This window comes from Sarcophilus harrisii, chromosome 3, assembly GCF_902635505.1.
Source record: "Sarcophilus harrisii chromosome 3, mSarHar1.11, whole genome shotgun sequence".
In the NCBI taxonomy this organism is placed as follows: Eukaryota; Metazoa; Chordata; class Mammalia; order Dasyuromorphia; family Dasyuridae; genus Sarcophilus; species Sarcophilus harrisii.
The window spans coordinates 224,484,163-224,497,083 of record NC_045428.1 but is presented as its reverse complement, the minus strand read 5'-3'; the positions used below and the strand labels follow the sequence as shown (position 1 = coordinate 224,497,083).

General features: G+C 39.4%; 1 protein-coding gene across 1 annotated transcript in view; it reads right to left on the bottom strand.

Moving 5' to 3' along the window:
* Nucleotides 1-9,763, bottom strand: part of ATP10A (ATPase phospholipid transporting 10A (putative)) — a 259,763-nt gene extending 250,000 nt beyond the window's left edge. The window contains exon 1 of the mRNA XM_031959101.1: nt 8,462-9,763. Coding sequence (XP_031814961.1) covers nt 8,462-8,964 — 503 coding nt within the window. The 5' untranslated portion in view covers nt 8,965-9,763. The remainder of the gene's footprint in view (nt 1-8,461) is intronic.
* Between the last annotated feature and the right edge of the window lie 3,158 nt (nt 9,764-12,921).

Sequence of the window (12,921 nt, the reverse complement as noted above, 5' to 3'; positions counted from 1 at the left end):
CAAACTGGGGCTCAGGAAGCTTAAATGAAGCCAAAGTCACAAAGGTGAAAAACATCAGAGAAAAGATATAAAATGAGGAAGAAAGCTTGGACTATATATTGTTTTTGGTTAACAACTATCAAGTCAGTGCTTTCCTATTGTACATTGTCCTATGAATCCCACATCTAACAAGGTCCAAGGCAAGGTATATCATATGGTAAAGCATACCCTTACAGGAAGATGGAAGAGACAAAGAGAGAAATGGAGAAATAGCAAGACAGAGATAAGGAGGCTGAGCAGAAAGACAGGGTCAAAACCAGAGTCAAAGATAAATCTAGAGACCGAGAAAGCAACAAACACAATAAGACAATCAGAGAATAAAACAGAGACCCATACAGAACATGGAGCAAAATGTATGAGTTTTCTAATGTGGTAGAATGACACATTAAAGAGGCTTTTATATATTTTCTTATTATTTTCTTAAATCACTTTTAGCATACTAATAATAAAGATATGGTAGATGACTTTCCAGAGTCAGGGGAGCTGGGCTACAACTAGATCCCCAGGAGTGCAAATAATGATTACTGGAAAGTACCAGCATTATTCAAATTCCCACCACATAGTTCCAGAGGGCTGAAACCAACGATCATATTTTACACCATTAGATCTTCAAATAGTACAAATTCTAATACAATAGACAACTTAAAGGGATTCATTAATTGCACTAATCTGGGCCCAGCAGAATCTGTTTGGCTTAAGGCAAATCACTACTTTTCAGTTCCTCAGTCATTTGTAAAAAGAAAGAACTAATTTACTCCAGGAATAAAGGATTGTGGTTTTTTACTATCAGGTCCTACATCCTGACTCTTTTGAATTATATATGTATTTTTTGAAGTGTGACAAGACCTGAAATTTCATTTCTATAGGTAACTTCCAGGGAAGAAAATCCCCCACCAATGCAGATTACTACTTCTTTAGCAATTTACAGTTAGAGATTTGTCTGAGAACATTGGAGATTTTAAGTCATTTGCCTAATGTTACAGAACAAGTACGTTTTGGAAGTGGCATTATATACGAAATATTTTTGCACAAAATTATAGTTAATGTAAGTATTTAATAACTATTATTCCTTCATTAAAACCTAACAAGCCTATTGGCTTCTCATCGTGTCATAGAGGTAACTGAAAAACTTCCTAAATTTCCGAATTTCAGAAATGCTTTGAAAAAGTGCCCTATCATGGATTATGTAGTCTGTCCTGAGACCTAACCTAGCAAACACCAGAAAGGCACCTTATTATAAAATTGGTACCATAAAAATCTATAATATATTTCTATAAAAATCACCCAAGGTGATTAATTTCTTCATCCAGTCTACCACAGAAAAACAAAAACAAAGACAAAAAAAAATTCAAATATGGAAGGGTTGAAGTCCACAGTGACTAAGAGAGTATTTAAAGCAACAAAATCACCAATCCTTGAATGACTGAAGTATAACTATTCTTATTATAATTTCTTATAAATATTATTATTACCCTTAGTAATTAGAAAAAGTTTATCAGTAGTAATAAACAGTACTAAAATCCATAATGAATACATTCATAGAAAACATATTGACAAGTTAATGCAGCAAGTTATTAGGTAATTATTCTTCATTAATTTTAAGTGGGCCTATATTCACAAAACTGTCTCAATATTTCAGGTCAGTGAATCTGAAAATATCTCAGAAAAGTCCTTTTCAAGCACTATGCTATTCATCTATATTAATATATTCTAGAGAAGAGATCTCCAAATGATTCTGTTTAAGTAAAAAAAAAAAAAGGGAGGGGGGAAGCACAGAATACTGATGTGTATATTTATTTATTTATTTGTAAAGTATATTCACACATCAATAGGCTGATAATTATATGGGTTATATATAAAACACATCAAAAGTAGGGTTTTTCAAAGAATGAACTAAAAAATGAAATTATCTGATTGATACTTGAGTCAAGTGAAGAGTGACATAATCAGATTTATACTATGGGGAAATGGATGGAGCACCGGATGGAGGATGGACTGGAGAGGCGAAAAGACAGGGAAATGAATTAGAATGCTACTGAAATAACTGACATATTCTCCTCAAGAGGTGATGATAGAGACTGAAACCAGGACAGTGGCTCTGTCAGTAGAGAAAGGGGGTTATTGGTAAGATAATGTGGAAGTAAAGACAAGATTTGACAACTGCCTGACTATGTGGGGTAGATGAAAGTAAGAAGTCAAGAATGTCACCGAGGGGAGAATTCCTGTGACTAAATAAATAGTGGTGCCATTGTCAATTGAAAAAAAAAGATACATTTTTGGGGAAATATTATGTAATAAGATTTGAAGTATAGACCACATACAAAGACACATACATAGAACCCATTTATCCTGTGGAACTCATACTGTCCCACCTAAAAAAGAAAAAGTAGTACTCTTACTTATTTGTCACCTTGGATTTCAGAGTCCTAGATCATACTGCAATCACCAGTGAATCAGGTGTATATATTGGGGAAGAGTTACTATTTTCTCAATATCAGGCAGTTTGTTATTTAGTCATTTTTCAGTCGTGTCTGAATGTTTATATCCCCATTTGGATTTTCTTGGCAAAGATACTAGAATGGTTTGCCATTTTCTTCTTCAGGTCATTTTCCAGATGAGGAAACTGAGGCAAACAGGATGAGTTGACTTGCCCAGGATCACATAACTAGTAAGTGTCTGAAGATAGATTTGAAGAATCTTCCCAACTTCAAGCCTAACACTCTATCCACTATGTCAGCTAGCTGCCTGTCAGGGAGCTATTTCTATGAATATGTGCCCAGTGGTTAGGCCACAGCTTCCCTCTAGAGTCTGACAAGGAAGGAGAAGTTGGTGACTTATTCAGCAGAGAAAGTGAGTTTAGGGCACATTTAGAGAGAATGATAAATGTAGTTGTACTAGGGAGAAGCCCCATAACTGGATATTTCAAATATGACCCTTCTTACTACTTTCTTAGTGATCAGATAGATCCCTGTTGAGGTGAGACCACTAGTCCCCACTTGAGAGACCAATGTGATAGAACTACTTCATTATTGTTAAAAACAAACAAACAAAAAACAGGTTATATAGTCATCTAAACCATAATATTGGCTTAGGGATACAGCAACAAGGGGAAGTTTTCCCTAAAGGATACCAGTGACAACACGACCATTTTAACCAAAGGCCTCCATGATATACATCATGAATGCCTAGTAAATTTCCTTTCAAATCACTTAGATACCCTATCTATACTTCTCTTAATTTTTAGATTAAGCATTTACAAATATCTTCTGCCATCTTATACCTTTGCTCAGTCCTTAGGCAAAGTGATTGTGCTGCTTGGATTTTTAGTTAAACAAAGTGAGGGAGGAACAGCTATGGCAAAGAAACCAGGAATGCAGAGAGGAAGTGTGATGGCCCAACAGGAAATAGAAGAAAAGAGGCATACAGTGAGAGGGAGGATAGATGAAAAGAGAAAAAGAAAAGCATATAGATATTTTAAAAAGAGAAAGAAAGATGAAATACATTTATTCCCTGAGCATATTTTACTTGTCATCAAAAGGTGAAAAATTCTTCTGAAACAGTATATACTTCCACATCAAGAAAGGAAAGAGAAACAAGAGAAATCTCATGATTTTGACAGTTAAGGAAAAGCTGTGAAAGAATTAAAGGAAGAGGGTGGGGGGTAGAGAGGAAAAATAGAAGTTATGGGTAAAGTAAAAACACTACACTCTCCACAACTTTTATCCATATCCATCCAGAACTCAAAAAATTCAGAAAAAAAATTTTCCTTCACTTCAAGCTATTTCTTATAATAATGCTAAAATTTGCTCCTCAGATTAACCCCAAAGCCACACATTGCAAATCAGAAGGGGGAAAATGTTTTTAATACTGCAGGCACCAAATTATAGTGGGGGGGGGGGAGAAACACATATAAAAATTGTATAGGAAAAAAAGGGACAAGCATGAAGATGCCAGAAAAAAAAAATATCACTATTTTTTCAACATGACTGTCAAGAGCAACATTTGATCCTAAAAGAATAAAATGATAAGAAGTTTGATAACCAGGCTTTAACTGGTGTCCTTATTATTCTGCCTTGTTCCATCTGGAAGACAAACATAAAGAGCCAGGTGAGTTTAAAATGGGATTTAATGAGACCTTAAATATTTAGTCTATTTCACATTTTAGAGATGGGAAAAATGAGATGCAAAGAGATAAAAAGGACATGATTAAATTCATATAGCTAGTTGCTGTAAGTCAGGACTAGCCTTCAAATCTATTGATCCCTACTCTAGCTAGGGATCTCTTCCTCCATCACACTTTCATGTTTCTATCTAGTAACAACGTGCTTGCTTTTTTAAAAGCTTTCTTTTTAAAAACCCAACTAATTCTGCCATTTTTCAAGGTTGGAATACCAATTTTGTTGTTGTTTATATATCACTCAAGGTTCTATTTTCTTTCCCCCTTTCATATACCTGTAATGTTGACAAGAGGGGGACTTGAGTTATTTTTTTGATTTCCCATTACTAGATGTCTGCTAGACAAATTTGAAATACACACACACACACACACACACACACACATTTCACAAAAACCAAAGAGCTGGTAGGCTTGTTTTCACCAAAAGAGAGACTAATTGGCATTGCTCCCAACCTCTTTCCTGGCACTGGATCACTCATAACATTTTAGGAATCAATGCATATATTATTCCATCACCACCCTCACTAGAATGTAAGCTTCTTGAGGGGAAGGAGCATTTTTGTTTGTTTGCATTTGGTTTGCCTTTTCAATAAACACTTAATGCACACTTGCTATGTGGATTAAATTTGATACCATACTCTCCTAACCATGACTAGGAGTGACTGTTCATATTTTGAAACTCCTTTCCCTCCTTGAAGTCTAAGCACTCTATTTATAGTACCAGGGTAAACTTTTTTTTTTCCATAAAGAGGTACTCAAGAAAAATTAGAAAAAATTACTGAGACTGACAACATGTAAATCAATAATTCAAGATGAATAAAAATGGGTATATAACACTCTGATTATACATGTGTTGACACAGATAGGAATATATATCAACTAAATGTAATGAAAATGGAATAATGAAACAACTAAGGAAGACTATCAAGACTAGGAATTCAACTTCCACTTGTGAAGACATCTCTCAGAATTATGTCAAAATCAGATTGGCTTCATTTAATGGCACAAATGGATTGGGAGAATATCATCCATTTCTTCAAGAAAATCTCACTTTTAAAAATAATGAAAACAGTTGCAGACTACTGTGTTCCATTTAATGATATTAACATTCGGAATTGACACTCAATTTGCATAAATTCATTCATTAGTACACGTGTGATATGGAAGAGGCTAATTTTCCCCAAGATACAAAATAATCAAAAGTTAGTTATATGTTTACCAAGAAATTTAACAGTTACTTTCCCATGATAGCAGTATCACCAAAGATTTTGTCAACCTCAGCACTGATTGAAATAAAATCAACTTAATCATTTTTGACTCACACACAACCACATCAGTTTCAGAGTTGGGGATGCCACATGTGTACCAGAACTGTGCCCCGATGGGCATCTCAACATGTCCAAGGAGGGAGCAGAACAGTGTTAAGAATGGCATCCTTCCTGAAGTTCATCAACTTTATATCTTCATGGGATTTTGATTTACCGGTTCAACTGCATTAATATTCATAGCTAATATTTATAGAACATTTACTATCTGTCAGGCATTTTGCTGAGTCTTTTATCCCCCACACAAGCCTGGAAGGTAAGTGCTGTTATTATAATCCCCATTTTACCAGAAGAGGAACTTGAGGTATACAAGGATTAAGTGACTTGTCCAATGTCATAAAACTAGTAAATGTCCCAGTCTAGATTTGAAAACAGGTCTTCCTGATTATAGGCCTGTCCACTTCACCAACCAGCTACCTCATGGAATTCTGGTCCAAATGTACAAAGCTTCAATTTCTGAGAATTCTATATTGATTAAATACAAGACACTCTTCACTAAAGTTGGAGGTACTATCAGAAACTTCAGACTTATCCAGATTCTCAAGCCTGCCAAACACCAACCTCAACCCTCAGGAAGTCAAAGAAGGGAAGTGGTGAGTGTTCAATGTGTAGTCACAATCTGACCTCTAGCATGGAAGTTTTTCTAAATTGATTTCCTGGGGAGACCTTCTAAGATAACTATCAATATAGACACAGCCCTGAGGAAAGCCTAGTTTATACTGATCCTGATTTTGCAAAGGTTTTTTGCTATCATGAGGCTAGCCTCAGAAATGTAGCCTGCCCTATGATCAACTGGCCACAATCTGTAGAACGTCAACAGTTCCATACTAGGATGGGCTAAAAGGTCAGAGAAATCAGTTTCTTACATCTGTCTGGCATAGCACAAGCACATCCTGTTTTTTGACCCACTGAAAAGATGTGAGAACAGAAATTGTCTGAGATCTTTTGCATAGTCCCTAGTTAAGAAATCTTAATTAGTGCAGAGTGAGGAGCAGAGGAAAAGATAATCTGGTAATTCTTATCAAAGATAAAGCCTACCTGGGGATTGGGAAATCTCTCTCTTTTGAGAAAAAAATACAAGAAAAGAGGAGATCCACGCAGGAGCAGCTCCAAAGAATGTTTTCAAAATACCGACAAAGAAAACTCAAGCAAATAAGCTGCATTTCTCTGGGCTTAACTATTCCTAAAGTAAGCTACGCAAAATAATGCTCACTTGCTAGATGGTCAAGGTTTGTAAACTCGGCAAAGATCTTGTATAGGCCCAGCCCACTAAATAGTATTGTGTAACCAGGAAGGTCAGACTGCAGGTGCTTTTTTTCCCTCCTCAAAACAAAATAAAACAAAACAAAAATCAAGAATGCAGATGTTATCTACCAGACATGTCTATCCTTTTCTTCCCTACTCCAAATCAGCTTGCAGACAGGAAACCACACAGCCTTTTTGACCTTGCTTACTGCACCTGTGCCACATGGGAAGAAAAACTTTCAGCTGAAATAGAGAACGGTGTTTAGTAGTTTTGAAGTACGGTTGTGGAAGAGGAAGAAAAAAGGAGAAGGGATAAAGGGCAAAAAACTTAGATTGTATAGAATCTCATTTGACTAAATACAACAGCTAACAGAAAGAGCTGTGGAGATCCATTCTTGACCATAGTCTTCCACTACTTATGAGATGTTGGGCAAGCCATCCAATCCCTCTATGCCTCAATTTTTCCCTCCCTAAAATGAGCAAGTGGGATTTAACAATCTCTCAAGTTCCTTCCAGCTTTAAAACAACAAGATTCTAAACTTCTCTCAGCTTTCAGCTATGGATCAAAACTAATTTATGGAATGGATCAGCAAGGGATAAAGGTACTATTTTAGTTATGTACCTCTCAGGAGCTGAACCTGAAAATCTTGAGAAACCTATGAAGAGGTGAGGGGAGTGAGGAGTTAACTTGGGAAATGAGAACTATTATGGATCAGATTTTAATTAGGATCCCCAAAAGGTTTGGTTTTGGAAGCAGAAGATAAAGTACTAGTTAATTAAATCTGAACTCTTATCTCTGGGTGTGCAGGGCTGTAAGAACTGCTTTTTTTTTTTTTTTTTTTTTTGGAGAGTTAGAAAAATATAATAGAACATATGCCTTGAGGACACATGAACGCAGCAGGAAAAGGAATCCCCTTCTTTCATATGACATTAAATAGAAAAGATCAGAAAAACAATCAAGGTGGCATTTAAAGAGTGACCTCTGCTAGAAAATTTGGACCTCGTCCAAATGAGGATGAGGGAAATGGGCAGAGAATTCACAGTAGAACAACCTGGCCCCCTTCACAAACCGCAAGTGAAAAGTGGGCAGATACACTTTCTGACACGTGTTACACATTCTTTCTGACTAGCTCACGAAAGAGGCAGCTGCAACAGTTTCATTCTCCTTACAGAAGCGCTCCGAGTCCCCACAGGGGGTGGGGGAGAACTAACAGCAAAAGAAAAGATCAGCCCCGCGGGGAAACACGGTCTCCAGAAACTGGAAAAAGAACGGTCTCTCTGGAAAGCCTAAGAAACTCAGAAAAGGAAAGAGAGCCCTGAGGATAAAGAGCCCGGAGTTAGTCGCACTGGGCACACACAGCTGCATTCCACTAGAGCAGAGTCGCGGGAACAAACTTTCTAAACACGAAAACGTTCTCCCATCGCCACCACGCCCTACTCTGGGCGATATGAGATGGGAGTTTTTAAAAGCACACATATCTGGCCCCAAATGCTTATTAGAACCCCTTTCCTCAGTCTTTCCTCGTTCTCGCCATACCCCAAAGTTTTTGCTGAGCCCCAGAAGGAGGGAGAACAGCCATTCTCCACACCTTTGTGCCTCAGGCCCAGCACCCACACCTTCACTCCACCCCAGCAGCCAAGCTCTCTCTCCCCATTTCTGGCCGTCCCGGTTCACCTGCAGTAGACAAGGCAGTCCATGTGGTTGATCTCGTGGTCCGAGCGGTGGCGACTGTAATCCTCCCATAGGTCCTTGATGGCGGTGACGGCCAAGATGAAGAGCACCGGCGCCAAGGCTAGCTCGGGCTGGAAGGCGTTTAGGACCGGCACAAAGTTAAACAGAGCGATCAAGACGAAGTACACGTTAGCCAGGCGATGAAACTGCTCAAAGAGGTTCTTGGGCAGAAAGGACAAGACAGTGTACTTGGTGGTCTTCAACCGGTTGTCAGCCAGATACTGGGAGCTTCCCTGATTCCGCCGCCACCGATGGGGAGCCCCCTTCGCAGTCACATCGGGCTCCCCACCCCCCGGGGGCGGCAGCAGGTTGGAGCGCACAGTTCTGGTCTTGCTCTCCCTCCTTCGCCGGTGCCGCTGCTGCCGAAGTCTCCTCGGTTCCTCCCGTCCTTGATTCCCTTCTCCTGCCGTTGTTTCTTTTCTTCTTGCCCCTCCGTCTCTCCCCATGTTGTCTAGAGCTTCCCCTGCTTGTTGCCCCAGTACACCCCGCTTCGGCCCCAACCAATGATGAGCTAATTGGTCCGACGGGTACTTGCTACAACTTCTCAGGCTTATAGCACAGCCAGGAGCCTCTAGCAGACACTCCCTCTCCCTCTTTTCTCTCTCTCTTCCCCCCAACCCTGCTCCAGATCTGGGTGTGAACCTCCCGAACTCTCCCAAATCCAGTCTTTTAAGTGATCTTCATCACTTTCAGCTCAGGGCTCCCAGTCCTTGGGAAGAGACGGGTGGAAACGCCTCGCTCTGTGGGAATTGGGATCCACGAGTCCTCCTCCCCTCCTCCTCCCGTCACTCCTCCCTCTCCCTCTCCCCCCTACCCCAGTTCCTGTACTCTATTACAATCCCTCCTTCGTCCGCTGCTGCCACCTCCGCCCACACCACCCTGACTTCAGACTGATCACTCTTCGTCTGTAACTTTTTCTTCCTTCTTTCTTAAATTTGCAACTAGGGTGGCTGGCTGCAGCCCCAGGTGCCACGGTTGCAGCTGAAGGCGGGATTGAATGACTGTCCCGTTGTCTCTTCACGAACCGGGGAGTCATACAAAGTAACCCTTGTGCTACTGTACGTCACTTTCCAACTCCTGCCTCTAGTTTCCGCTCCACTGCTAAAAACTCGGGCAGTAGCCCCAGAGAGTCAACATACACGAGAGTCCTCCGCCTCCATCCCTAACTTAGACCCCATCTCCCGCCCCACACAAGTCTGCTCCACGGTGGAATAAAAACATCACTTCAACCCACCACTCGTGGGCTCAGACAGAGAGAAGCAGCATAACTGGAAACTTTATGAAGATTCAGTTTCGTTTCTAGGAAGGGTTAGTTAACTGACTCTCGGGACGTTGCAAAATGTTTGGATCCTATCAAGATGAGAGAGAAAGTGGAAACGGGGACAAATAGCTCTGTTATCCCCTAAGCTTATTCAATTTATGAAACCCGGTCATTCTATGATGTGAATGCCTCTCTGGGAAACATGGAAGACTGAAGTTCATTACAACGGAAAGAGGGTGCAAATTAATTTTTGTTTTATAATCCTTATTTGTCGGGAAAACTGGGGGAAATCTGATTCTCTTAGTGATGCTCCACAATTTTCCTCAATTAACTTTGCCCTTGTCACTTCCTGCAGGTCACAGCTGAATCTTCAGACTCCATAATTGTAACGAAGTAGCTATGGAGTTTCCCCTCTCCCCCTCTTTGAATTTCTCTAAAGTGGAGTTAAATTGTCCTGGAGAGGATGTTTGGGGTGGGAAGTATGGGTGTGCCTGTTGTGGGTTCGTAGATTGGTAGGTGTATTTAGAGATAGGAGAACAATATCTGAAGAAGTCCAGTAATCCAGGTAGATCTGGCTTGCAGGGATTTTTTTTTTCACTGTTTCAGGTTTGACACAAATGTGATAGACTTCTCTTTCCCTCCTATCTCCATCCTTGTCCAGTAAATTTTACGTTTTAATAAAAACAGTCTCAATCAGTATCTCTAACTGGGTTTAATCCGATTCAGGAAACGTAATTGTAGATTACTTTAAAGTATGCAAGAGGAATTTTGGAGTTGGGAAAGGCCCAGGTAAATTCTGGCCTAAATACCCTCTCTCCATTTAGTTGTGTATATGCCCTTAAGTGCCAGTAGGTTGGAGAACTAAGGCGGGATTTAGACAATTAATTATCACCATTTAGTGTTTGGTAAGTGGGTAAAAAGTAAAAGCCCAAATTTGGAAAACTCATCTTCCTGATCTTAAATCTAGGCTCAGACATTTGTTAGCCGACACTGTTTTCCTCGATTTCCTCATCTATACAATAAACTGGAGAAGGAAATGGCATACCACACCAATATCTCTCCCAAGAAAACCCCAAATGGGGTCACCAAGACCAAACCAAGAGTTGAACAATGAATTTTTCCAAATAACATGAATTCATGCTTAAAATGCTGGTGACTTTCTGTGTGCACCTTTAAATTTAGAAACCCTTAGAGCTTTAAATTTGTAGTAGGAAGATCTGGGTTCCAATCCGGAGACTCCAAATTCCAATCCGGAGACTCCAAATTCCACTTGTATGACCTTGTTACAGTCTCAGAATTTTACCTATAAATGAAAGGAAGGAGGGGGTTCAGTAAGCATGCTAAGGATGTGCCTAGAGGTTTCCAAGTCCCAAGGGCTCCCCAGGGTTAACAGAAGCTAAATGGTGAGCCTGGGTTCCTCCCTTCCTGGACTGAAGGATTTTCCCTTTTATAGAACAGTGGCTCAGGAGTCTGGGAATCAGTTTGCAGCTACCTCTTATTTCTCCCTCCTCTCAACTTCAGAAGTAGAAGCCTAGACCCCTAAGAGCCAGGACTAGAAAGAACATTGCTGAAAAGTAGATAAAAATATCCGTTTTCTATGTCCACTCTTAATGGATTTCAATAGATATTGTTTAAGAAATACTTATTAAACACCTACTAACTACTTGAAAGGCAACACATTTCTGGTAAATCTTAAATGTTAAAATAAATTTAAAATATAAATCGCAAGATTAAGAACTAGTCAATAGAATTCTAGAATAAGCTTGTTTTCCTTTTTAAAACTGTCATAATATTGTTTTTAATTCCAGCATAATACCACTTTAAAAAATTTACTACTTTATTCAGTAGATCTTAATTTGTTCCTCCTTCTGTACCCTCCCCCCCTTCCCATGAAAGATTCAGGACAAGAAAAAAAACCTCAAAAATATTCTTTTCATGCTTTTACAACAACAGGCCATTTTAAGAGATTCCTTCTGCCCATAGTACAGTCTATGAATGTATTGTTTACATAGAGAATACCCAAGAATAGTACAATCTTCTGTTTGTACAAACCACTCATCCATTAAACTTCCCACTGGCTTTACAGGAACTCCCTACATTTCCCTTAGATCAGTCTGTTCCTGAGTTCATTCACTCCTTGCTGCTGTCTTAAAATCCCTTAAAACACTCAAGTCCTGTCTGATTCTTCATGATCTCACTTCGGGTTTTCTTGGCAAAAATACTGGAATGGTTTGCCATTTCCTTGTCTAGATTTTTACAGATGAGGAAACTAAGGTAAAGAGAGTTAATTGACTTTCCCAGAGTCTAGGGCCAAATTTGAACTCAGAAAGATGAATCTTCCTCACTCCAACCCCAGCATTCTATGCACCAAAGCACCTAGTTGCTCTTTGGAATCCTTACCTCCTTTCAAAGCTTAGACCAGGAAGCATCTGCTATATTGAAGCCTTTCTTAACCTCAGCCCTAGAATTACCTTTATTTGCAACAGTACCCTCTTCACTGAGGTGGGCATGGGTGGGACAGCCCTAGAATAATGTTTGTAGAAAGATGTCTGCTAATTGGGTGGGAGATCTCTGAGCCAATGAAGAAGGCTTATGGAAAGAACTGAAGTGGTGAAGGAAATAGAAGGAAATAATATGAAAAAGAAGGGATGGGGAAACAGAGAGAGAGAGAGAGAGAGAGAGAGAGAGAGAGAGAGAGAGAGAGAGAGAGAGAAAGATATAGCAAGAGTGAGGAAGCTCAAATTTTTGAATGGTTAACAGGAATTCCTTGGAATGACAAGCATGTGAAGAAAGCTGTCCTCAACATGTCTTTTGATTTCCAGTACCCACAGAGACTGCTAAGAAAAAACTTCTTGGATGAGATTGTTCTTTCCTTTGTTGAGCTAAGATTTCATTTGCTCAAATTGAAGAACCCTATTCTAGGTATTCTGCATTTGTACTCATTAGTATAACTCCAACTATTTGCTTTCCTATTTGTTCTGATAAATGCTTGCTTGCTGTCTGAAATTATTTTTAAATAATAAGCATTTAATAAGAGGAAGCCAGTCAAGCAGAGAGTGAAATGACTCTTGGAGGCAATTAGTTAGCTTAGTGAATAGAGTATTTAGGCCTGAAATCAGGAAGACCTAAGTTCAAATATGGT